Consider the following 27500-nt stretch of genomic DNA (forward strand, 5'->3'; position numbering starts at 1 on the left):
GAACAATGAGACACTGAGACAAGGACAATGAGACACTGAGACAAGGACAATGAGACACTGAGACAAGAGCAATGAGACACTGAGACAAGGACAATGAGACACTGACACAAGAGCAATGAGACACTGAGACAAGGACAATGAAACACAGACAAGGAGACAAGAACAATGAGACACTGAGACACTGAAATTGAGATACTGAGAAAGAAACAGTCACTGAGACACAAACAATGAGACACTGAGACACACACACACACACACACACACACACACACATAGAATATTGTCTGAAGTATATCAAGTATCCAAGGAATGTTATTTGTTCCATCTGTGTGTGTTTCTGTTTTATGCATTCCACATCTCCCGCTGTGTGTGAATGTATATATATGCTGTGTGTGTGTGTGTGTGTGTGTGTGTGTGTGTGTGTGTGTGTATGTGTGTGTATGTGTGTGTGAGTTGACTGGAATCCACTGAGCTGACACAGACAGAATGAATAACACCGGTCTCTTCCTGTTCTACTAATAGCAACCTGATCACACACACACACACACACACACACACACACACACACACACACACACACACACACACACACACACTCACACACTCACACACTCACACACTCACACACTCACACACTCACACACACATGTCACTGGCGAGTCCTCAATGACTTTTGCAGTCCACACAAATACCAAACGCTCCCTATAGAGATCCACAGGTACAACGGGAGAAGCAGATGGGACTGGAAAAGGAAATGGAATCTCTTCTAGGACTCAGTGCTCAGTGTGTGTGTGTGTGTGTGTGTGTGTGTGTGTGTGTTTGTGTGTTTGTGAGCGCGTGTGTGTGTGTGTGTTTGTGAGCGCGCGTGCGTGTGTGTGAGCGTGTGTGTGTGTGTGTTTGTGAGCGCGTGTGTGTGTGTGTGTTTGTGAGCGCGTGTGTGTGTGTGTGAGCGTGTGTGTGTGTGTGTGTGTGTAACAGAAGAGCGAAATGAAAGGATTGTACTGTTTACCCAAAGTATTAATTCCATTCCTTTTCACTCATACCTGTTTTTCTTTCTCCAGAAATCTCAATCCGACACACACAAACACACACACACACACGCACACACATACACGCACACACACATACACGTGCACGCACACACACATACACGCGCACACACACACGCGCGCGCACACACACACACGTGCACACACACACACAACATAGTAATTTAACGAAGTTAAACAATTCTCAGTGAATTAGAGTTGAGGAGGCGTGTCTTCAGTGCCTGTCATTCAGAGTGGAGGAGGCGTGGCCTCAGTGAATTGTTAGAGTGGAGGAGGCGTGGCCTCAGTGAATTGTTAGAGTGGATGAGGCGTGGCTTCAGTGCCTGTCATTCAGAGTGGAGGAGGCGTGGCCTCAGTGTAAGAATCCCCCTCTGACATCCCCGGGGTTCAGAGTGGTTTCAGGACGTCTCTGTACTTCAGAACATCAAAGCCAGACGTGTTTGTAGGACGTGTGTAAAGAAGGTCTGTGTTACACAAACACTGCGAACAGAAGCGAAGGTCACAGAACAAACACGTGAATAAAGAGCAGTTTTATAAAACGTCAGAATGCGATGACACAAATAAAGGCAGAGGAACTTTAACTCCAGATCTGCACTAATCACTGCACATGTTTGGATGGAGAGATTTACAGAACACAAACTGTTCTTTGTTCACCAGGACCACAAGTGATGCACACTAGCCCGTTACCGTGCCAACCACACTGACCACCATCATAACATTTCAAAATGACGCAACAAAACAACGAAGACCGAAAGTCGAAGCACTTTAAACACTTTAAACACCTCAGTTCTCACATTACTGCACTTTCATGAGTCGATCTCGTAGTCGCTTGTCTTTCTGACCAGTCACTAACAGTCTGTACACCATCCATCAAGTGTGTGTGTGTGTGTGTGAGTGTGTGAGAGTGTGTGTGTGTGTGTGTGTGTGAGAGTGAGTGTGTGTGAGTGTGTGAGTGAGTGTGTGTGAGTGTGTGAGTGAGTGTGTGAGAGAGTGTGTGTGAGTGTGTGAGAGAGTGTGTTAGTGTGTGTGTGTGTGAGTGTGTGTATGTTAGTGTGTGTGAGTGAGTGTGTGAGAGTGTGTGAGTGTGTTAGTGTGTGAGTGAGTGAGTGTGTGTGTGTGAGTGTGTGTGTGAGTGTGTGTGTGTGAGTGTGTGAGAGTGTGTGTGTGAGTGAGTGAGTGTGTGAGTGTGTGTGAGTGTGTGAGTGAGTGTGTGTGTATGTTTGTGTGTGTGTGTGTGTGTGTGTGAGTGAGTAAGTGTGTGTGTAAGTGAGTGTGAGTGAGTGTGTGTGTGTAAGTGAGTGTGAGTGAGTGTGTGTGTGTGTGTGAGTGAGTGTGTGTGTATGTACATACTGTAATGTGTCTCTCACTGCTGTTCAGTCCAAACATGGCCACTGCTCTCTATCTGCCTTTCTATAGCGGTGACAACTGTCGACATCCATCTGTCTGTGTGTGTGTCTGTGTGTGTGTGTGTGTGTGTGTGTGTATGTGTGTGCGCACTTATTCCAGGAAAAACAGGTGACGTTCATGGGGTCGTGACCCCTGACATTCGTTCGTGTCTATGTGCCAGCTCATACACGTCCCTAACAGATGACGGTTTATCAGGACCCAACTCGACTCGACAGGAAACACTTATGATGTCACTCGCTCCTGAAAGAGGTGATGATGTCATCAGCTTTGCTCCCCTCACACGAGGGTCTCCCCAAACAGCTTAATGAACTGTTTCCATTGTGGAGAAACCATCTAATGATTCTGTGGTCTTCACAGCTTTACCTTAGTAAAACGTTGTAAGCATCAATATGTGTGTGTGTGTGTGTGTGTGTAGTAATTTTACTCTTCACTCGAGTTTTAGCTGATGATCCTGACCCTAAAATAACCAACAACAGATGTATTTAGTTTCGTGCTTTTCGCTGCTCTTTTTATGAGGAAATGGTTTCATATTTACAGCATTTCTTTACAGGTGCCAATACTTTTGCACCTCTCAGTACAAGGAAATAGTCTGGAACGTCGCAAGTTAAAGTGCAGACAGTGTTACACAACGCAAGCGGTGCAGCTCGCTGTGTAAAAACACTGAGATGTTGATCAGAAGTGTGTGTGTGTGTGTGTGTGTGTGTGTGTGTGTGATCAGACGTGTTGTCACAGGAACGGTATGCAGATGTGCAGCGTGGGACAGGCCCCTACGAAGCTCTGGCACAGTACAGGTGCCGTCTCAGTCCCACCCCCTGACCGCATCCACCAGCCATGATAGCATAAAGCGCGTACGCACACACACACACACACACACACACACACACACACACACACACACACACACACACACACACACACGTAAAGAACTATTGAAGTGTGTTTTTCTGAGTGTGTGTGTTTCTGTCATTATCATTCTTGCAGTGGCTCATGTTTGAAGTCCAGACAGACGGAATAGTGATGGAGAAAACAGCCTCTGTGTGTGTGTGTGTGTGTACGTGTGTGTGTGTGTGTGTGTGTGTGTGTGTACGTGTGCGTGTGTGTGTGTGTGTGTACGTGTGCGTGTGTGTGTTGATAGACGTGCATGGTGAAGTTCAGACAGTCTGGTTCTCTCTCTCTCTCTATCTCTCTCTCTTACCAACACACACACACACACACACACACACACACACACACACACACACACACACGCCTGTGCCTTTCTCTCTCTCTGTTTCTCTCATCACAGGTGAAGTGATGTCATCAGTTACAGACCCACAGGGTCAAAGGTTAAGAACGCCAGCACTGATGACCTGACGTCAGTGTTTCCTACACACACACAAACACACACACACACACACACACACACACACACACACACACACACACACACACACACACACACACACACACACACACACACAGAAGCAGGACATGTGTGTGTTTATTGCACTTGATGAGGGGGTGATATCATGGCGAGACCCTCTGGCTGTGGTTATAACTCAGTGAGGGTCTGAGCTCCTTTTATCCTGTCTCACTTCACCTCTCTCTGTCTCTCTCTCTCTGTCTCACTTCACCTCTCTCTGTCTCTCTCTCTCTGTCTCACTTCACCTCTCTCTGTCTCTCTCTCTCTGTCTCACTTCACCTCTCTCTGTCTCTCTCTCTCTGTCTCACTTCACCTCTCTCTCTGTCTCACTTCACCTCTCTCTCTGTCTCACTTCACCTCTCTCTCTGTCTCTCTCTCTGTCTCTCTCTCTGTCTCTCTCTCTGTCTCTCTCTCTGTCTCTCTCTCTGTCTCTCTCTCTCGGTCTCTCTCTCTCGGTCTCTCTCTCTCGGTCTCTCTCTGTCTCACTTCACCTCTCTCTGTCTCTCTCTGTCTCTCTCTGTCTCTCTCTGTCTCTCTCTGTCTCTCTCTGTCTGTCTCTGTCTGTCTCTCTGTCTCTAATCCTCTCACATGTCTTTCCTCCCCAAATGATTCCATGAAAGTGAATTTAAAAGCATTTCATTCCTCACTGTCTCTGATCCTCAGTCTGCTTCTCGACTCCGTTATCACAGATTGTTTTCCTTGTTGTTTTCTGAGGACCAGATGTCCCTATAATGCTAAGAATACATGAATCTGTGTGTCCTTCTTTATTTTGGACAGACAGACGACATCTTGGCGAAGGCAAACTCATATTTCTGTCAAGAAGACAAGAAGGATCTGAAAGTTCTCTGCCAGCATCCTTCATGGATTTGTGGTGACACGGTAAACTGTGATAAGAGCTCGGGCTGTAAATACGGACCTCGGCGTTGACGCACGTGTCACACGACTCACATTACACACGAGTCAGGTGTGTGTGTGTGTGTGTGTGTGTGTGTGTGTGTGTGTGTGTGTGTGTGATGTATGAATCATGGGACAACTGGTACAGCCGTTCATCTCGCTAATCTTCTGAAGAAAAAGACACAAACCTCAGCGACGCTCGCCAACCCGCGATTAAAGGCACGATCTTAAATCAGAGCTGCGGCTTAAAGTCAGCGTCAGCGAGAGATGTCCTTAAAAAGCATTAAATCAAATACGAAGTCAAGAGAACCTGAAAAAAAGAAGAAGAAGATCGATAAAACAGACGGAGCAATAAGCGAGACTATGGTCTGTGTTAGACAGCAGCATTATGGGTATTTGTTCATCAGGGTCGCCGTGTTCATTCATTCATCTTCTACCGCTTATCCGAACTTCTCGGGTCACGGGGAGCCTGTGTCTATCTCAGGCGTCATCGGGCATCGAGGCAGGATACACCCTGGACGGAGTGCCAACCCATCACAGGGCACACACACACTCTCATTCACTCACACACACACTCACACACTACGGACAATTTTCCAGAGATGCCAATCAACCTACCCTTTGTACCGGGGGAGGAAACCGGAGTACCCGGAGGAAACCCCCGAGGCACGGGGAGAACATGCAAACTCCACACACACAAGGTGGAGGTGGGAATCGAACCCCCGACCCTGGAGGTGTGAGGCGAACGTGCTAACCACTAAGCCACCGTGTCCCCGTGTTAATCCAGTGTACTGGAAATAAACACAAAATGTGATGTAGCTTCATGCTTCACTGGAATAATTAGACATCAGGACCAATCTGGAGTCTCGATCCTCATCAGCAAACCAGATTTAAAGGAATTTTCCTTCTCTGTAAAAAAGCTCACCGTCGACTGACAGGAATTCAGACCTCCTCAGGTCTAGAGGACCAACTCGTGCACTCGCACACCATTGTGTAGGGTTCAAGTGGGTTAAATCTGGCACCTACACCAGAAATGTAGTCGTGTGAGAAACGACATGAACCTGAAGGAAGTGTTCGAGCCCCCAGCAGGGACGCTGCATTGACCCCACGACCTTCTGCTGCTGCTTAACAGTGAGCTGCTCTATACTAAACAGCAGAGACTCTGGCAGAGTGTACATGCTACATTCCCTATGTGTGTGTGTGTGTGTGTGTGTGTGTGTGCGTGTGTGCAGCTGTGTTACCAGTACCAACCTGGTTAGCAGTCCTGGAATGAATCCGAGACGCTGATATCGATTTTATGAAGGAATATTTCTATCCAAGTGGGCGTGGTCTTTGCTATGATAACTCCGCCCCCACCCACAGGGTACCGGAGTTCACTTAACGGCGCCCGACACCTCGCTAACACCCTGCTTTTTCCGTTAATTTGTTAAACAGCTGTACCTCCACTAGTGAGGTCATCAGCATATGTTTCTGCACATCACACACACTTTTGTTTAGTCTGGAGTCCTGGTTCGAGTCCAGGGGGGTTAGAGGGCAGAATTGTGGTGCAGACGGTGGAAACGACGGCAGCTCGAACGAGATAAATACACTCTCGCTTTTACACACTCACACACACACAACCACAAAACCACACACACACACAAAACCACACACACACACACAAAACCACACACACACACAAACACACACACACAACCACACACACACACACACACACACACACACACACAACCACACACACAAACACACACACACACAACCACAACCACACACACAACCACACACACACACACAACCACACACACACACACACACAACCACAACCACACACAACCACACACACAACCACACACAACCACACACACACAACCACACACACACACAACCACACACACACACAACCACACACACACACAACCACACACACACACACACACACACACACAACCACACACACACACACACACACACACACACACACACACACACACACACACCAGGAAGCTGATTGTTTTCCACACACTGAGTCACAGTTTCTGTAACATAGACTCTGTAATTAAAGCCACTCTGATAACAGAAACTTAACCCAGGTAAAGACTTCCTTCTGTTGTCTGTAGGAAAGAAGATACTAATTCCAGATTCCAGGCCTGGAGTGTGTGTGTGTGTGTGTGTGTGTGTGTGTGTGTGTGAGTTGAAAAGCCTATGAACAATACATTACAGTGGAGTCATTTCGAGGTAATGTACACACACACTTCCTACTGGAGACCTGCTCAGACACTACGTAAGCACGTCCACGTGTGTGGACATTTGTCTTCCACCCGCTCAGACGGTTCGGCTTCAGAAGCACCGAGTCGAATCCAAAGAGATTTTCCTCAGGAATCTACACGGCGAACTGGCGTCACAGCTCAGGAACACGACGTTCACGCGAGCGAGCGGAAGAATTTCAGCTTCATGGTCCAACAACGTTAGCAGATATTTTTGTATCAGTTTTTTGCAATTAGGAAAATACCTTCATACCAGAGCGAGTGAGGGTCAAATCCCGAGGGATGACTCTCTTTGGAAAAAGGAAACAATTCCAAATTCCAGTCTGTGTGTTTTAGTGAATCCCGTAACGAGGTAGAATTTAGTGCCTTCTTTCTTCCTCGGAGCCGCTAGCCGACTCGTTTCTTTTTACTCGGTTCAGGACTCGGTAATAAAACACACACTGACGAGTCTTTCGCTAAATACTAAATAAAAATCATCGTATCCACGATTGCACCTGTTTAAAAAAGCATCAGAGCGAGCGCATTAATATAAACCTGCGCTACCCGAGGACCAATCAGAGTCCAGAACCCAGCAGCAGCTCTGTGGGACCTGCAACACCGCCACAAACCGTCTCTCTGCTGCTCCGAGAACATCATCAGCTTTTATAAGCTTTCATTTGAACTTCTCCTAAAGATCTGGTTCTTCTCACATCCTTCCGTAACTCCTGTTGAAACCGGTGGTGAAATTGCAGATCTGCTCCTCGGGTCCTGCGAATAGTGACAGAGGAATGTCTTCCTCACCTCAGTTCCACAAACACCAGAGGAACCCTTAAGCTTCCTGTCAGAAAAACAAGAGCTGAGCTATTTCCTCCGAGGCACAGCAACAAAGCTAGAAAACATCCATAAGTCACGAAGGGGTTTACGTGCGGACGTCACCGAGCTGAATAAACCACACGAGGTCCAAAACGGTGACAAAACACAGCCGGACCTGAGCACAGACGTTTGTTATTCGTCTTTTTGGCACTTAGTGGAGATAAGAGTGAAAGCCTGCCTCTGTGTCACAGAACGTTATGGATATTTTCTGGATGCTCATCTGACCAGAGCATCTTCTCCCACATGCTTGCTGTGTCCCCCACATGGGATCTCTTATGTCAAAGAGCAGATTTGTGGAGTGCACGACTAATAGTTGTCCCATGGACAGATTGTCCCACCTGAGCTGTGGATCTCTGCAGCTGTCCTCCAGAGTTACCCTGGGACTCTTGGATGCTTCTCTGATCAACGCTGTCCTCGCACGTCCTGTCGGACGTTTAGGTGGACGTCCGTGTCTCTGTAGGCTTGCGGTCGCGCCGTACTCTGTATTTATACTGAGATTAAATGACACACAGGTGACTCTATTTACTCATTAGGGGACTTCTGAAGGCAGTCGGTTTCACTGGACGTTAGTTAGGGGTATCAGGGTAAAGGGGGCAGAATACAAACGCACACCACACTTTTCAGATATTTATTTGTAAAACAAACATTTGGACACCATTTATAATTTTCATCCCACTTCACAAACATGTGCCACTTTCTTTCGGTCTATTTTATAAAACACGTTTTTCTTTCAGGTTGTAACGTGTCAAAATGTGGGAACGTTCAGTGGGTGTGAATACTTTTGCAAGGCAGCGTATATACATGTGTTTATTATTATAAGGAGAAAGACGTGACTTCGTCATGAGGTTTGTGCTGGAACAATATCAGGCTGTTCATCAGTAACTAAACAAAACACAAGTCCAACGGTCAAGGTTTCACTCATTACCCCATGACGCTGGCTGGTACACCTCACACACTGTACACCACACACACCTCACACACTGTACACCACACACACCTCACACACTGTACACCACACACACCTCACACACTGTGCACCACACACCTCACACACTGTACACCACACACCTCACATGCCCCTCAAACCACACACACACACCATACATGCCCCTCAAACCACACACACACACCACACACTGTACACCACACACCTCACACACTGTACACCACACACCTCACACACTGTACACCACACACCTCACACACACTGTACACCACACACCTCACACACACTGTACACCACACACCTCACACACACTGTACACCACACACCTCACACACACTGTACACCACACACCTCACACACACTGTACACCACACACCTCACACACACTGTACACCACACACCTCACACACACTGTACACCACACACCCAACACCTTACATTTACAGCATTTAACAGATGCCCTTATATACAGAGTGACTTACATTTTATCTCATTTTTATACAACTGAGCAATTGAGGGTTAAGGGCCTTGCTCAGGGACCCAGCCGTGGCGGATGTAGGAATCAATCTCACAACCTTCTGATTGGTAGCCCAACACCTTAACCACTAGGCTACAACATCCCTACTACACCTCACACCGTACACCTCACACACCGTACACCACACACACAGTACACCACACACCTCACACACAGTACACCTTACACACCCCTCACGCAGTACACCTTACACCTCACACACACCCACCCCTCACACACCCCTAACACCACACACAGTACACATTACACACCCCTCATACAGTACACCTTACACACCCCTCACGCAGTACACCTTACACCTCACACACACCCACCCCTCACACACCCCTAACACCACACACAGTACACATTACACACCCCTCATACAGTACACCTTACACCCCTCACACCACACACAGTACACCTTACACCTCACACACAGTACACCTTACACCTCACACACAGTACACCTTACACCTCACAAACAGTACACCTTACACACCCCTCACCCCTCACATCTTACACCTCACACCTCACACACAGTACACCTTACACACCCCTCACCCCTCACACCTCACACACAGTACACCTTACACTTCACACATAGTACACCTTACACCTCACACAGTACACCTTACACCACACACAGTACACCTTACACAGTACACCTTACTCACCCCTCACACAGTACACCTTACTCACCCCTCACACAGTACACCTTACACACCCCTCACACAGTACACCTTACTCACCACTCACACAGTACACCTTACTCACCCCTCACACAGTACACCTTACTCACCCCTCACACAGTACACCTTACTCACCCCTCACACAGTACACCTTACTCACCCCTCACACAGTACACCTTACTCACCCCTCACACAGTACACCTTACTCACCCCTCACACAGTACACCTTACTCACCCCTCACACAGTACACCTTACTCAAACCTCACACAGTACACCTTACACACCCCTCACACAGTACACCTTACTCACCCCTCACACAGTACACCTTACTCACCCCTCACACAGTACACCTTACTCACCCCTCACACAGTACACCTTACTCACCCCTCACACAATACACCTTACTCACCCCTCACACAATACACCTTACTCACCCCTCACACAGTACACCTTACTCACCCCTCACACAGTACACCTTACTCAAACCTCACACAGTACACCTTACTCACCCCTCACACAGTACACCTTACACACTCTTCACCTTACACCACACACAGTACACCTTACACCACACACAGTACACCTTACTCACCCCTCACACAGTACACCTTACTCAAACCTCACACAGTACACCTTACTCACCCCTCACACAGTACACCTTACACACCCCTCACACAGTACACCTTACACACCCCTCACACAGTACACCTTACTCACCCCTCACACAGTACACCTTACTCACCCCTCACACAGTACACCTTACTCACCCCTCACACAATACACCTTACTCACCCCTCACACAATACACCTTACTCACCCCTCACACAGTACACCTTACTCACCCCTCACACAGTACACCTTACTCACACCTCACACAGTACACCTTACTCACCCCTCACACAGTACACCTTACACACCCTTCACCTTACACCACACACAGTACACCTTACACCACACACAGTACACCTTACTCACCCCTCACACAGTACACCTTACTCAAACCTCACACAGTACACCTTACTCACCCCTCACACAGTACACCTTACACACCCCTCACACAGTACACCTTACTCACCCCTCACACAGTACACCTTACTCACCCCTCACACAGTACACCTTACTCACCCCTCACACAGTACACCTTACACACCCCTCACACAGTACACCTTACACACCCCTCACACAGTACACCTTACACACCCCTCACACAGTACACCTTACACACCCCTCACACAGTACACCTTACACACCCCTCACACAGTACACCTTACTCACCCCTCACCCCTCACCCCGTACACCTTACACACCCACCCTACACCTCACCTCTCCGCGGCGGCTCTCAGCTCCGGGTCTAGTGACCAGGGCGGTGTCTCCACACACCACCGCCGCGTCCTCCACGAACACGCAGTCCGGCAGATTCTCGTCGGCGGGAAGCTCGAGCACCTCCAAACCGAGTCGGTTCTGCAGCACGTCGACGTAATAGTCGTGCTCCTGCTGCGCGCGCACCGCGTCCACCTGCCCCGCGCCACTCCGGAGCGCGCTCTCGGCATAAGACGCGGGCATCGCGCGCACCACGGCGTGTGTGAACGTCCCGAAACCCTCCGACATGAACCCGGACATGACCGATACACAGCTCTGCTCTCACACCTCGCTTTTAAACACGTCTAGTTGTTGTTTTTAGAGAATTTACCGACGCGCTTCTTTCTCTGTTCTGTTTATTTATTTGTGTTGTCTTCTGTCGCTTCCTGTCGCGAACTGACAGACGCGCGCGCTCGGTGGGCGTGTAACAACGTCCCGGTGACGCGCACCAACAAACTCTCACGTGGACGCGCTTACAGATCCTTTCTCACCAAACCAGTTCACATCAGACATTAACAACACGATTATCTGTTCATCAGGATCTAATATCACTTCCCTTTGTGCTTGACAGATCACAGATAAATCCCAGTGACTCCAGTTAAACCGGTCCATATTACTTAGTGATCCAGTTTGTGCTCCTTTATCACGAAACCAGTTTAAATAATGTAGAGACATGTAAACAAAACTCACCTGGTGTCCTCGTGGCTCATTAAGATCCGAATCAACCGGATTTATTCTGTTCACATTCAGGATGTGTTTCATATCTAATGAACTGAATTATTGTATATTCATTTGGCGATTTTAATGTCTGCCAGTTTCTCAATGTCTTCTTTATATCAGAGCTTCACTTACAGCCTGATGTACAGGATCATTACACATATCACACGAAAGTCCATCAGCTCCATTAAACCACCATCAATAGTTATTAGAGCATCACCTCACATTTACAGTACATTACTCTGGGGATCAGGGGGGGAGTCGTGGGCTAAAGGTTAGAGAGTCTGACTCTTAAGACCTGTCTCAGACCTGCCACGACTGAGGTGCCCTTGCGCAAGGCACCGAAACCCCCCAACTGCTCCCCGGGCACCGCAGCATAAATGGCTGCCCACTGCTCCGGGTGTGTGTTCACGGTGTGTGTGTGTGTGTTCACGGCTGTGTATGTGCACTTTGGATGGGTTAAATGCAGAGAACAAATTCTGAGTATGGGTCACCGTACTTAGCCGTATGTCAGGTCACTTATCTTTCCATCTTCTACAGCGGTTCATGCTGTAGGTCCATAACCACAAGCTGCTATTAACTTAATCTATCATATATTTTAATCTGATTGTAATTTATTCGTACTGAAAGTGTGCATATGTAAATAATCTGTGTAATAATCTGGACATAAAACTGTCCAGTCAGTCATTCGTCATTAGGAACGGCTTTATCCTGCTCGGGGTAACTCCGAGGCCTATCCCGGGAACGCTGATAGTGATGTGGGAATACACACCAGATGAAACACTGGAATCGTTACATTCCAGACGCCTTTAACGTTAGATTAAGCTCCGTTCTTTTGGGAAGACTTTAATGGTAAGGAGTGAGGAGTGTGTCAGGTCTGTGTTCCAGGGACCAAAGTTTGGAGAAGAAATACACAAGGGTGCACATACTTTTAGATCTATGTACTGTACTGTATGTAGTGTGTCAAACTGATCATTGACCAGAGTGAATATCAGCACGAGACTTTTGAGATGTTTGTCAGGTCAGTTATTGTAGCACGTGATTGCACTTTCCAATCTGCCAGCGATCATCATCCAGCTCTTAAAGCATCCCACCGACTGGGAACAGAGGGCACGGATATCCGCTCACTTCCAATAAAACCTCAGATGTGGAAAGAAATCCAGCCTGATCCGGTAAAAAGCACTACCAGACATGTTCCTGAGTCTGATTATTTTTAGGCTACATAGCAGGATGCTACACTAAAGATAGACCGGTTCGGCAATCAGCGAAAGAAAACAGCAGCTTCGTGGCATCGTAAAAGAAAAGAACAGTGCGATCATTAGAGCACAATTATCTCAGGCTTCAAATCAGGCTCTAATGGCAGGATCTTCCGTGGAAAGACACAGGAGTGTAGTGTGTCTGTGTGTGTGTGTGTGTGTGTGTGTGTGTGTGTGTGTGTGTGTGTGTCTGACTGGAGATGGAATTTGCTCTCCAGACATCTCTGTGCATTCCTCTGCACCCCAGGAACAAAGTTTGTCTTTCCTTGTTCCAGATCCACTCAATTATCATGACAGGTCTAAACATTCCTGAAGGCCCACATACCAGCTCTTCCATTTCAGACAGGTCTTTCCGCTTCACCCCTCTCTCTCTCTCTCTCTTTCTCTCTCTTTTTCCATTCCTCCAGTAGACTCTCGCCCTCCCTCAAGGAAGGAAAAAAGAAGTGAGACACACCTGGTCTCTACTTACAGACACTGAGAGAGAGAGAGAGAGAGAGAGAGAGAGAGAGAGAGAGAGAATGAGACGTGAGAAGAGCTGGACATCATCACGGCCTTCGAAGACATGACTTCTGCTAGTGTATTTCTCCTAATTCTTTATTTTGATCGGTCTCATTTGTGCCGTCTGTTTTATTCATGCTAACACAGTGTGTAATGTTAAGAGTAAAAAAAAGAAATGTGATTTATGTATTCATCCCTGTGTGTGTGTGTGTGTGTGTGTGTGTGTGTGTGTGTGTGTGTGTAGCTTTAGTGATCTGTTTTCTTTTCTTGTAAATCCACTTGGATCTACTTTAAAGCAAAACCCACTGTACAACACGGCTAATCGTCTAATGCGAACTTATCTGCCGCGGCATTAATCCTGGTGCTCCGAGTCATCTCTCAAAAGTCTGCAGTTTAGATTAGATTAGATTAGATTAGATTAGATTCATTCAAACATTAATAAATACCTGACAATTACACAGGTTCAGTGCACAAGTGTGCTGAACGGAGATGAAGAAAATGGTCTGAACATGGCCAGCGTTAGCACCTAGATTAGCGCCTAGATTAGCGCCTAAATTAGCGCCTAAATTAGCACCTCTGTGTAGCCTGGATGATGTTTGCATCGTTTTTGACATGCTTTTAGGGAAAATGCTCACACGGTGTTCCAGTCCAGTGAAGGCAGGGTTTATACAGGATGTGATCAGGTAATGCTGTGGATATCCTAAACACTGTATGGCCATCGTGTGGAATCCCTCAAGGCTCCATTCTGGGTCCTTTACACTTCGAGCCTGATTTATAAATAAAAGATTTTAGAAATCTAGTTTGCAGATGTCACATTGCTACGTCTGTCTTTACTGTGAATTCATTAGGGTTCAATTTTGAGGCGTTTTATAATAGAACTGAGTCATAATAACATTCCTTCTCATCTTATATGCAGATGACACACAGCTGTGTTTGTGGCATGAGGCGGTTTCTCCGAGCCTTTGTTTCATTTACATATCCTACAAAAATGCATAAAAAAACATTTGTTTCGTTAACAAGCAGCCGACTCGTCGATCTGTCTTCAGCACCTGATATTCATTATGTTATGATGTCAATGTCATCGACGTAATGTTCTTCATCTAAGCAAAGATAAAACAGCAGCTCATCTAAAGTGACATTTACTCTCCTCGTATCAGACGGAGGAAATGACATCATTATGCTGTTGTATCTGTAAAATGTCCCACTTTTCTTCACTGTAATGACCTTCTGTTCCCTGCTGATGAGTGTCAAAGTTACACATGTAATTGTCTTATCTCGCTTGTGCAAGATCTCAGTTACAAATGTACAGATAATCACGGACAAGTCCTTTTCCACCGACAAACAGAGGAACGGAAACCGACGTCAGCCAGAAAGAGCAATCATAATTACATTAAACCTCAGAGTTCCATCGGTCACTTCCTACAGGGAAAATATGGAATTGTTCCATTTCCATTCACTCTAACACCCTGAAGATCACGCCTGAGGATCAGAGGCATTTCCACCAAACAAGCGAGCGAGAAGATCCACACCAAAGTGGCACCGATACCACAGAGAAGCTCTGAGACATCTTAAAACAATCCTCACCCATGGACACGGATGTTTGGCAGGACGACCGGTCTCTTCAAACACCAGCCATCTTTTTTACACGGGGCACGTTCGGGCTGTGAGTCACATGCTCAGATCAATAAGGAAACAAGGCCTCTGTTCTTTCCAAAGAGAACATTTGGTCTCACGCCATCGGAAAATATTATGTCTGCTATTACTACATAAAGCAAGAAACGGACTCATACGCAATATTTCCTAAAGGAGTAATTAAGAGGGATAGAAGAAAAAAAATTGACAGCGCTGTTTACTAAAACAAGAGCAATTTCTGAGGAAAAGGAAAAGCCAGAGCCGAGGTTTTAGGGTCACGTTTGGTTTAGAAACGGTTGTCAGCAGGAAACGACGGCGTGATTATGTTACATCCATGGATACGGTGCGATCACTCCATCTAGGGATCGTGTTTAATCGGTCAGGGAAACATGACGTAAGGAGAAGGAGCAGCCTCTCAGCGTACTGTCTCTTGGTAAATGACTGTCTCGTCATATATTAGAGCGTGACTGCATGGCTCTGTGTATCCAGTGACACAGGCATGTGTGACCTAAGACGACAGAGCTGGAATAAGGTCCAGTTCAGATCACATGGTGGAGTACAGCTCGGTGCTACACACCCCATGAGGCTTTGTATGGCACAGAAACGTCAGGATACGTCAAAGACAGCTGAAAGTAGAAACACGTCAGTGTAGATCACTGCAGATTCACACGCACGTTCGACAGCCATACTGGGTATCATGCTAATGATAAGATACAACAAGAACTTAGCTGCTAGCGATGAACTCATCATGCTGTTACAGTGCAGACAAGCTGAGGTGACACTTTGTCCACCGCATCCCTACCCTATCCGAGCCACAGCTAATGACTGGCTAATGCACTCCATGACGACTGAACAGAACGTAATGTTTGTCATCCCTCATCGATTAATGCAAACAATCTCCTCATAGTCGGAAGCTTAAACAAGGTTTGTGCATCGGGTTAATAAAATGACTCAGTGTTAAGCACAATACATCTCCATCTAGCGTCCTCGCACGGAAATAATAGCAACTTATACATCAAACCGTTACTGCTCTTCACCTGCCAGCTCTGAGGATCAGATGACAGGGTGATGACACCATGAAACTCTCACCAATCTTAAATCTCTGATCTCGATCGAAAGGAGAATCGAACACCTCCAAACGAATCCCTACAGTTCACACACAAGCTCCGTTGACAGCACAGCTTAATCAAAGCAGCCTTACCTGAAAGAACGTGCACTAACAGCAAGAACATCCCGTTACAGTGTGCAGTCAACACTCGTTTATTCATCTCTGTTCATTCATGTTGCTCTATCCTGCAATCTCTGAAATTCACTGCATATTTTTAACCTCATAGAAAAACAAGCTGCTTTTTCTTTTTTCTTTCTTTCTTCCTTTCCACTTCAACCCAACAGCTTATATGGAAATCTGGGTAACAGTTGCTCTCTCTCTCTCTCTCTCTCTCTCTCTCTCTTCTTTTTCAAAAACTGGTGGACAGATTGCATGGAAACTCAGAGGAATTTCCTCCACGGAGAACACATTTAGGAGCCCTCGGAGCTGTCAGGAATGCTTTGTGGCTGACTAAACTGAGGGAGAAAATATGTTAATAATGCAGGGCTGCTGCCATACCAAATATGGCCATGCTGTTACGTGTGGAGGCCACATCTGGAAGCTCTTGGAGATGGAGAAGACGGAGTGTGTGTGTGTGTGTGTGTGTGTGTGTGTGTGTTGGGAGGGTATGGAGTCCAGAAATAGAAACAGTAATATGTGAATTCTAAGGGGTTTTCATATGATCTGAGTTTTTACAGGATGAAAACACACACACACACACACACACACACACACACACACACACACACACACACACACACACACACACACACACACAAAAGTAGGTGCAATTTTCTAACAGATTATACTCTGTTGTTTTTGGCCTAATGTACAGCTATAAACAAATTGCACCTACTTTAAGCTTTAAACAAATAAAAAAAATGATTTATAAGATAAATGTAGATCTTATATATGTATCTGTATCTATATATAGATGTGATCTTTATTAGTCATTAATATTCAGGCTAATTGATGTATATAAAAGTTAGACAAAATATTTATGTTTTTAATAATGATGCCTGTTTGCATGTGTGTGTGTGTGTGTGTGTGTGTGTGTGTGTGTGTGTGTGTGTGTGTGTGTGTGTGTGTGTTTCTTGAATAATTTCCCACATCAGTCATTTCTTTGTTCTATTGCAGACTCTAGTGAACATTTAATTTGTTTATATATTTACAACTTTGTTGGATTGGTAGTGATAAAGTGATAGTGATGAAACAAAATGAGGCAATGAAAACAGAAAAAGAAAGAAAGAAAGAAAGAAAGAAAGAAAGAAAGAAAGAAAGAAAGAAAGAAAGAAAGAAAGAAAGAAAGAAAGAGGGGGGTCATTGTTTCGGGAGCAACGGGGGATTCATTTAAAAGAGAGAGAGAGACAGAGAGAGACAGACAGACAGACAGAGAGACAGAGAGAGTGAGAGATAGAGAGAGAGAGAGAGAGAGAGAGAGAGAGAGAGAGAGAGAAAGAGAGACAGGGTGGTTCTTTAGCCCAGGATGGAAAACGCGCCAAAGGAAGCATTCCTCGCATAGTTTCAGGCCAGTTCAGCAGAGAGCGACGTCAGCGCGCACCGGTCCGTCTATATAAAGCAGCGCAGACCGACTCTCTCTCATACAGCGCTTCAGACTCGAACAGAGCGAGAGACAAACGGCGAAGCTCACGCCTGACATCAGCTTTAACCAAGGACCTATAAAGCTCAAGGACTAGAAGAATCTTTTGTTCTTTATTTTTTTTTAATTCGGAGACGACGTTAAGCAAGGAAAGATGTTCCTTATTCCAGTCATCATAATGTTCTTCTCGACCTGCCACTTGGTGAGTTCAAATGTTCTTTCAGTTTTCCACTGGAGATAAAACCCCGATGGATATGTTGATTTAATATAATAGATTTAATATAATATCAGGAATAGATTATTATTATTATTATTTTTATTATCATGTTATGTTCAGGATATTGTTTAGGATTATGTACGTTAAATGATGAGCTTGCTGAAGTGGACTTGTTTACTTGTGTTCAGGTGTTCTCCTCGTGCCCAGCTCGATGCGAGTGCCCACTGGAGGTCCCCAAGTGTGCTCCAGGTGTCGGCCTTGTGCTTGATGGCTGCGGCTGCTGCAAAGTCTGCGCACGGCAGCTGAACGAGGACTGCAGCCAGACAGAGCCCTGTGACCACACCAAGGGGCTCGAGTGCAACTATGGGGCTAGTTCGGGAGCCACTAGAGGCATCTGCCGAGGTGTGTTGTATATAATAGTTATACGATTTCCTTGATACCTGCCAAAGTCATTATGTATGTCTTCCCAAAAGAATTCTGACTAACAGGATTCTCTACTGATTCTTAACAGCCAAGACCGAAGGCAGACCATGTGAGTACAGTAGCAGGATCTACCAAAATGGAGAAAGCTTCCAGCCCAACTGTAAACACCAGTGCACATGCATCGATGGAGCAGTGGGCTGCATCCCTCTGTGCCCCCAGGAGCTGTCTTTGCCAACGCTAGGCTGTGCCAACCCCAGATTGGTCAAAGTTCCAGGGCAGTGCTGTGAGAAGTGGGTGTGTGATGATGCCATGAAGCCAGAACTTTCTGATAAGATGCTGGAAAAAGAAGCAATGCCGGATGAGACTGAAAGTGACCTCACCAACAGAAACGAGCTGGTGGCAGACGTGAAGCATGGACTCAAGTCCCTTCCCGGTAGGTGTCAAACTTCAGCTTTGAATCGATGCTCTTGGAGTTGGTTTCATGGTCTCAAGTGTTTGTTTGATTCCAATCTAACTTTGTTGCCTTCCATTGCATTCGCAGCATTTCGAGCCCAGGCTGAGTCTCACATGTTCAGAGAGCAGAAGTGCATTCTTCAGACCACTCAGTGGTCTCCGTGCTCCAAGTCCTGCGGAACTGGCATCTCCTCGAGAATTACCAACAACAACGCTGAGTGCAAACTGGTCAAGGAGAGCAGGATTTGTGAAGTCCGCCCTTGCACCCAGTCCCCTTACTCCAGCCTTAAGGTAAGAAATGTCAAAGCTTCTGCATGGTAAAATTAGCAGTCCAACAAAACCGCACGATCTTAAACATCAGTGCTTGTGGATAAAGTCAACTGACCTGAGACTGTTCTCTCCAAAACAGAAAGGGAAGAAGTGCAACAGAACCAAGAAGTCTACTCAGGCAGTAAAATTCACCTATGCAGGCTGCTCCAGCCTGAAGAAGTACCGACCCAAGTACTGTGGTTCCTGCGTGGACGGCCGCTGCTGTAGCCCACAGCAGACCCGCACAGTGCGTGTTAAGTTCCGTTGCGAGGATGGCGAGACCTTCAACAAGAACGTGATGCTGATCGAGACCTGCAAGTGCTCCTCCAACTGCCCCCATGCCAACGAGGCCCCCTACCCCTTTTACCGGCTCTTCAACGACATCCACAAGTTCACAGACTGAAAAGGGAATCCTGTGTCAGAACGTCAGAAGCGATGCCGGAAACGGCCAATCACAGCAAGGCTGGGAACTGGGCGCTTACCGCTTTTGGCCAATCACCTACCATCTTGAGATTCCCACGGAATCATGGACTTGTTAAGTGAGGAGTTTGATGAAGTGCACTGTTTGCTGAGGCCTCGTCAGCGTTTCCATGCTCGCTCCACACTGGAGCAGTAATTCAGTAGCTTCGTTTCGGAGCGACTTGTAAACTCGAGCAATTTGTAAAAACGTACATGTTTAATGTTAAAAATTGTTTTATGTATATTTTGATTTCTAAACATCCAATAAGACTCAACTGTAGACTCGTATGTGTATATCTTCAAATAAGCATACATGCACATACATAATTTAAAGTTTTGCTTAACTCTGTAGACCATGGTTCTGTAATGCCAGCGCGTCACACCATGTTGTGGTTTTTCCGTCAAATTTGTGGTAACATTCCTCCCTTATGTGGACAAATGCGTTCATACCGTTCGGCAGCTATCGTAAATCGACTCCATTAGCGGATTAGCAAGAAAATGAGTTGACAAAGTTTGAATGAATGTTTTTAATATTGTTATTAATATTATTTATCAAAAGTGTAGCTACTTTATTTGATCGTCATACTGGAATAAAGTGTAAAATGATCTAATTTTATATGTTACAAATAAAAAAAGATTTATTTATGAAACTAAACATGTCTCTTCATTGCTTGTTTAGGAAACGTCTGTAACATTTCATCAGCTTTGCCGTACATTTGCAATCAATTCAAACAATTTTCACAGTCAGTGTTTAGGGGGGAAAAAAACAAGTAAGTGCTTGAAGTGTTATATAACAGTTTGTCCTGGAATGCCATAGTAACGGTTGACTTGCTTTCTTTGGAGCAGCCTAAAGTCAAGGTCTCAGCTAAACCTAATAACAAAACGATTAAAAGCCTTGGCATTATTAAAAAGGCGTGGTATCACGCCAGGAATCTTGAGTGCCTTCCCAACCAGCAGGAATCTCTCTTTAGGGGAAACTATTTCCAAAGTGGGACAGCTTTTTTTCATGGGAGAAAGAAGATACTTTCAGGTCTGAACACACTCACTGCATTTTAGAGTGAGGTTTTATGGCTTGAACAGACTCAAACAGAATGTCACACCTCCAACCGAGAGCTATAAAAAGGACGAAAACCAAAACTCAAACCGGAGTATTCTAAACTGACCCTAAGCCAGTGAAAATCAGTAAAAATATTTAACATGGTAACAGAATAACGAACTGCACCATGAGCTCAACAATAACAATCCTGTTCCACCCTTGGTGATTAATGTTCAATTTCCAGGATCTGCCAAAGCACTTGGTCTTGTAAATAGTCTCCACTACAATTCTGACTTCTACAGAAGCTTTAAAACATGCAAAAGTTTAGCTCCTGGCTGTGGGGCAACTGGCTCTCTGTCCTCAGTCTAGCCCCCCCTTTACACACCCCCTTCCCCAGGGATGATATATCTACATGGAGGTTTGATCCAGGTGAAATGGAGACTGCTCAGGAATGCAGACGTGCTGATGGCCGGCAGATGGTGGAAAACATTTTGAAGACAGCTTGTTCACTTTTGAGGCTGCAGGAAAACCTCACTCTAAAAATATATCTCCAGGTTGTGTTTACCAGAGGGGATGGCACATCCTGGCACATCCTGGCACATCCGTGCAATACCAAAAGCTCCTTTAAAGCCATTTATTGAGAACTAATTAGAAGGCGGACTTGACCAAGACCCTTCCAGTGACCAAACAGAATTCACAAGACAGCTGGATCTATTCTCTGTTAAGGGCTCCAAGCTGAATGAAAAACACTTCAGGAGCTATTTCGGAGCGCTGATGCACCGTACACTTCCCAGCTGTTTCCAGCAGGGAGCTATGAACACACACTTTTTATGGCTACTTCTTGTGAGCTGAGCTGTGTTGTATAACAAGGCTGTAACATCATGCATGTTACTGATCAACAGCTCAAGCTTCTCTTTCTTGCTAATCACCAGCACCATGTGGACCTTGGTACGAAATCATACATCCCTCCCGGTTACTAAGTGTTTACGTGATCAAGATGTTTCAGGTTTGTTAAACACAACGTAATGCTTTGGGTCCAGCTTCAGATAGGGAGGGAAAAGAGGCCATTACGGCATATTTGGAAGGCGCTCGACTCTGATGTCAACGCTTTTACAACTGCTCGGTTCAAAACAGCAGCATTTCTTTACTGTTATTTATCGCGAGCCCAGCAGCAGCAGGAGGAGGAGGAGGAGAACAAGGCCTGCTCTTCCTCTTTTCAACAACCACTTCAGGCATCAACACCCAATGTTTTGCCACTTTGTCATCTAAGATCGCCCCCTGCTGGTAGCTCGAAGAAGTGCACACAGAGGTGCTGGATATCAATGCTAGTTTTTTGGCTCGGTTTCCAAAGGCATTGTCCTTTTGCATATTTTCAAAATTTGTGGTATAGATATTTTTAAATAGTAGACATTCACAAATCACAAGATTTAAGTCATTCGTCAGGTAAAGTGTAGAAACAGAATCCCTTTAAATTAATTGCACTGACCAGAAGAGATGAACTCTGTTGGCGTGAGAAGAGCCTGACAATCGTGGCACAACATGCATTTTGTACGGCATGCTGAGTCCATTATAAGTAATCTAGATCCAGAATTTATTGACCCAGAGGTGCATGTATCACTAGATGTGATGTAACTGGGTGTGTGAGAGTGAGAAGAACAAAGGTGCTGCCAAACGTCCAGTAGTTCTTTACCCACGCCAACACGACGTGACCTGGAGATGTAAGTAATGAGCCTCTGCGCAATATCTTGGCTCCAGCTCCAGGCTTATATAAGCGGAAGTTTCGGGTTCAGCGTAAGAAGCAGCCACCTCGACTCAACATGATGGATGCCAGCTTCAACCATCCAGGCCTGCTGGCAACGTCAAGCCAGTCACTGTCCAGCTGGCTGGAAGTACGGTAGAGCCCTGGGTGTGGAATAGGCCCAAGCTGAGATGGTAGGAGGCAACAACTTCACTGCCAAATGATGCACTTCCCCCCCCCTTTTTTTTTTTTTGCAAAATGGCACATATAAGCACGAAGGCGTTATGTGGTCAAGTTAATCTGCCTGTACTTGATGGAGCTAAGGTTCATTCTGACCTGGAAAACATCTCAAGTTTCCTGCCATTAATTTTCTGAGATGCTTTAAACTTACCCATGTTGTATAATTCTATTTTCTTTCTGAAATATAACGTTATAGCCGAATGTGTCCAGAAGCAAACGCCTTTAAAAAAAATCCAGCACAGTCCTGACAAACCGGTCAATAACTGTTTGATTGTGTTTGTTCTCGAGAAGGGAAACAGGCATTAGGAAGCGTTTATTAGATGTGTCGGCAAAATGCACCCCTGAGCAATGGAGGAGTCATTAATATGTTTCGAGTTTTCCAACAAATGACAAACTATATATCCAAAATGAGATATATTCTCTCATTCATCTTCACTAAGTGCTTTATCCTTGAAGCTAATCCTGGGAACGCTGGGCGAGAGGCAGGAACACATCCTGGTGGAACGCCAGTTCTTTGCGAGTTCTTCGCTCAGATGCGGTCACTCTTAGGAAACAGTTTACCCTTTGCCAGTTCGTCTACTAGCATGTTTGTGAGGAAACCAAAGAACCCAGAGGAAACCCTCAAAAACATGGGAGAACATGAAAAACTTCACAGATTACAGTACCACCATTTCAAATTGAGTTTGTAGCACAAACAGTAAGGGTCTTAAAGTGACACAGCAGCTTAAATAGATTCAAGACATCACACACACACAAACCCCTAATTCTGTTTCTGTGTATATATTACATAATTTGGATATTTCTGAATACTTATTCTGCATCTTCACAAACGACAGACTGGACTTTAGGCAGTTTTAGGGGCTTCACTGTTTTATGAGAAGGTCAATTCCTGATCTGATTCCTGGATGATGATCTTGCTGGAAATAAACAACCATATGAAAAAGGAGAAATGTGTTTCAAATGTGTCCTTTTTATACTCGCCAACATGTTCGCTGTTTAATTTACCATCAAAGTTCTACTCATCGCGGGCGTCTCCAATAAAATTGGCAAAATTGGGAAATAAATTCCGCAATATTACGTCAGTTCTTCCCAGAAAGACCTTGACATCTCAAATTCTTTTCAACAGCGAATCTGGCTCCTACACAAACGCGACTGGAAAACAGCAACACACACAACACGCTGGATATAGCGTGCCAGGCAAACCTTTCGGAATCGACTCTCTTGTTCATGCCTATCCGTCATATCCGTGTTTGCTAAACAGAATTCCTAGATGTGGTTCCTTGATTGGATACATAAGCACACGACATGAGCAGACATCAAAACAGGTCACAAAAACAACAATAAATCACGGCTCGTCAGGTGGAACACGTACGTACATGCCGCTCCGAAGCCGGGCAGCGAGTTTGCACATGTGCTCCATGCACGCTACAGGGAATGTTGTGAAAAAATCAGGCTAAATCTTTTAGCCAAACTCAGACCTACAGTATGTCTGGTGATTTTATTTTAAAAAGCAAGGTTTACTGCAGTCCATTATAACGGTTAGTTGTCTCTCTGCTGTGAAGCCACACAGAAAAACATGCAAAGATGGCTAGCAATTAAAGAAATCCTGAAAGCTAGCATCCTCTCATGAGTACAAAGCAAAGCTGGAACTGGAAGCCAAAGTAACTGGAAGCCACATGGAAGTCACACTCACTCACTCACTCACTCACTCACTCACTCACTCATCTTCTACCACTTATCCGAACTTCTCGGGTCACGGGGAGCCTGTGCCTATCTCAGGCGTCATTGGGCATCGAGGCAGGATACACCCTGGACGGAGTGCCAACCCATCACAGGGCACACACACACTCTCATTCACTCACACACTCACACACTACGGACAATTTTCCAGAGATGCCAATCAACCTACCATGCATGTCTTTGGACCGGGGAAGGGGGGGGGGGACGACGGGGAACGACGACCGGAGTACCCGGAGGAAACCCCCGAGGCACGGGGAGAACATGCAAACTCCACACACACAAGGTGGAGGTGGGAATCGATCCCCCAACCTTGGAGGTGTGAGGCGAACGTGCTAACCACTAAGCCACCGTGCCCGCCACACATGGAAGTCATTTTAGTCATTCCAGCTATTCACACCAAAACACTTCATTCCAGCTACTCTGGGTCTGTAATTTGTAATTCGGCTTTGTTCCAGTTTCTGCAGTATTTACGACAGTAAAAGGTCAAAGTGCAGAGCAGTAATCGTGTCGAGAATCACAGCAGACTGCCATCTAGAAAAGAAGACTAGCGCAACATTCTGGCGGTGTAATAATCCTGACCCAAACCAAAGGGAAGCTCACAGAAGAGTGGACCACAGGACAGGTCGTGCTGTCCAATCACATCAGACATCAGACTGAATTCTGTCCAGTGAAACAAAAACAAACTAAAGAAATGTCCGATAAGAGTGTACAAGGATGTTGGAATCCAAGAAGTGTACAGGAGAGAGAAGTGTTGAGTTCTGTCCAGTAAGATTTCATAAGGAAACAAACACTGCTCTTAAAGGAACCCAGTGACCAATGAGAGTGGACTAAAGGAACCCAGTGACCAATGAGAGTGGACCAAAGGAACCCAGTGACCAATGAGAGTGGACCAAAGGAACCCAGAGACCAATGAGAGTGGACCAAAGGAACCCAGAGACCAATGAGAGTGGACTAAAGGAACCCAGAGACCAATGAGAGTGGACCAAAGGAACCCAGTGACCAATGAGAGTGGACTAAAGGAACCAAGTGACCAATGAGAGTGGACTAAAGGAACCCAGCAACCAATGAGAGTGGACTAAAGGAACCCAGCGACCAATGAGTGTGGACTAAAGGAACCCAGAGACCAATGAGAGTGGACTAAAGGAACCCAGCAACCAATGAGAGTGGACTAAAGGAACCAAGTGACCAATTAATTAGTCAACATTTTATCCAATAAGACTGGACAGAGTATTAACTAGTAAACATGGGTCCAGGGCAGAGTGTTGTGCAGCTGATGAAGCAAGAGAACTGTGCAGTGTTTCAGTGTTTTACTGCCATCCTTTTGAAGTGGATCTGGACAAGTCTTCCCAATAAGAGACAATCATCCCACAGAAAAGGACCAAAACAGTCCTGCACTAATTCCTAAAGCAAATGAAACGCACACTGAGAATTTAACTTGGCTAAAACCACAAACGTCAGGTTGCTATTGCTTTGTCCAGCCAGAAACCTGGGGTTTGTTAACTTAAAGCTAGAACTCTGGCGTGAGAAGAACACTGGCACTGTGTAAAGAGAGGATTTGGTGGGAAGATGAGTGGAAGGAAATGATCAGGCTTAATGCTAACGCTCCCAGCCCGTAATGCTACATGGAACGCGGCCACTCAAAATCGTAATGCTAGATAGAGTTCCGCTGCTAAGCTTTTGGCAGCGTGGGAGCTGCTTCATTAAAATCCAATCAAGCTCAGCGTGAGCCTCAAACATGACGTGCACACGTTTAGAGCTTTAAAGCCCCAGTCGTTACTCACTGCTGCCGTTAGAAAACTCGGAGCCAAATCCTGGAGCAGCTACGGAGCCGCTAGACGAGCCCTAGCCGGGGTCTGTGGGCTTCGGTAAATCTTAAAGTTTCATAATTTAAAGATGTTTGCATTAAAGTTTTGTCTCTGTTAAAAATGTCAAAGAGACCAAACCTGTCTCGATGAGACAGACAGGAAGTGGCAGAGACAAATTACTAAAAGACCTTTTAAATATTACGAAGGGACAGACGGACGCACGCGGCGACAGGTCGTGTTTCTCGACCGCAGTAAACAGAAGCACAGCAGTGCGCCATGAGGTCATCGGCTCCGTCCCAGCGGGAGGCTGGAAAAAGTAACATCTCATTCTCACATCAAAGAGCTGCTGATGAAGGGCATCTGTCTGAAACACTACTACAGTGAACACATGCCTACAGGTGTTACGAACAAACACACACACACACACACACACACACATTTTTATTAAAACAATCGTTTATTTCTTACAAACATCTTTTACAAGCTTCTACAACATTCTCTTAAAACATTCTCTTCCATACCACACCTAATCTGGTATCGTTTCCATAGTAACAGCTTGTACACAGGGACACGTATATCTTCATCTTCCAGCTTTAACATCAGAGGAGTTGCAAGCTGCTTCTATAATAAAAGTCATTATTTCGCCTCAAGGCGAAACAGAAGGCGCCACATTCCGGACAGCAGGATCATCGAGGTCTCCAAGATGACCTTCGGCATCCTCCTCCTTCACACCGTTATCCTCCTCATCCTCGCTCTGGACCTCACCTTCCTCCAGCTCCGATTGTGCCGTTGTTTCCTTTTCTGTTTCAGTGGTGTGTTTGTGGCTTTCTGGAGCTCCCCGAGCTTCTGACGAGGCAGGAGGCCGAGACGAGTCGATTCTTCCGTCTGGAAAAAACACGATCACATT

General features: G+C 45.8%; 3 protein-coding genes across 10 annotated transcripts in view; 1 reads left to right on the forward strand and 2 right to left on the reverse strand.

The window, feature by feature from the left end:
- The window catches only part of ddah1 (dimethylarginine dimethylaminohydrolase 1), a 37822-nt gene extending 20950 nt beyond the window's left edge, over positions 1 to 16872 (reverse strand). Inside the window, exon 1 of one of the 4 annotated variants that reach the window (XM_027171231.2) lies at positions 16688 to 16872. Coding sequence is in view for 3 of the 4 variants with exons in the window: in XM_027171230.2 (XP_027027031.1) it covers positions 11348 to 11644 (297 nt within the window). In the remaining variant the exon portion in view is untranslated. Of the gene's footprint in view, positions 1 to 2399; positions 2451 to 11347; positions 11836 to 16687 lie in introns of those variants that run through there. The other 3 variants (XM_027171230.2, XM_027171229.2, XM_047807114.1) reach the window with 3 other exon arrangements.
- A 1288-nt stretch (positions 16873 to 18160) lies between these two features.
- Positions 18161 to 20689, forward strand: ccn1 (cellular communication network factor 1). The gene is made up of 5 exons (XM_027171228.2): positions 18161 to 18375; positions 18579 to 18792; positions 18902 to 19246; positions 19355 to 19557; positions 19676 to 20689. The coding sequence occupies exons 1-5, from the start codon at positions 18328 to 18330 to the stop codon at positions 19976 to 19978; spliced, it is 1113 nt and encodes a 370-aa protein (XP_027027029.1). The 5' UTR covers positions 18161 to 18327; the 3' UTR covers positions 19979 to 20689.
- Positions 20690 to 27031: 6342 nt separating this feature from the next.
- The window catches only part of znhit6 (zinc finger HIT-type containing 6), a 19998-nt gene continuing 19529 nt past the window's right edge, over positions 27032 to 27500 (reverse strand). For 4 of the 5 annotated variants that reach the window (XM_047807108.1, XM_027171236.2, XM_047807106.1 and 1 more), the window contains one exon: positions 27032 to 27478. In XM_047807108.1, the coding sequence (XP_047663064.1) occupies positions 27240 to 27478 (239 nt within the window). In that variant the 3' untranslated portion in view covers positions 27032 to 27239. The remainder of the gene's footprint in view (positions 27479 to 27500) is intronic. The other variant, XM_047807107.1, reaches the window with a different exon arrangement.

The sequence above is a fragment of the Tachysurus fulvidraco genome, chromosome 23, assembly GCF_022655615.1.
Source record: "Tachysurus fulvidraco isolate hzauxx_2018 chromosome 23, HZAU_PFXX_2.0, whole genome shotgun sequence".
In the NCBI taxonomy this organism is placed as follows: domain Eukaryota; kingdom Metazoa; phylum Chordata; class Actinopteri; order Siluriformes; family Bagridae; genus Tachysurus; species Tachysurus fulvidraco.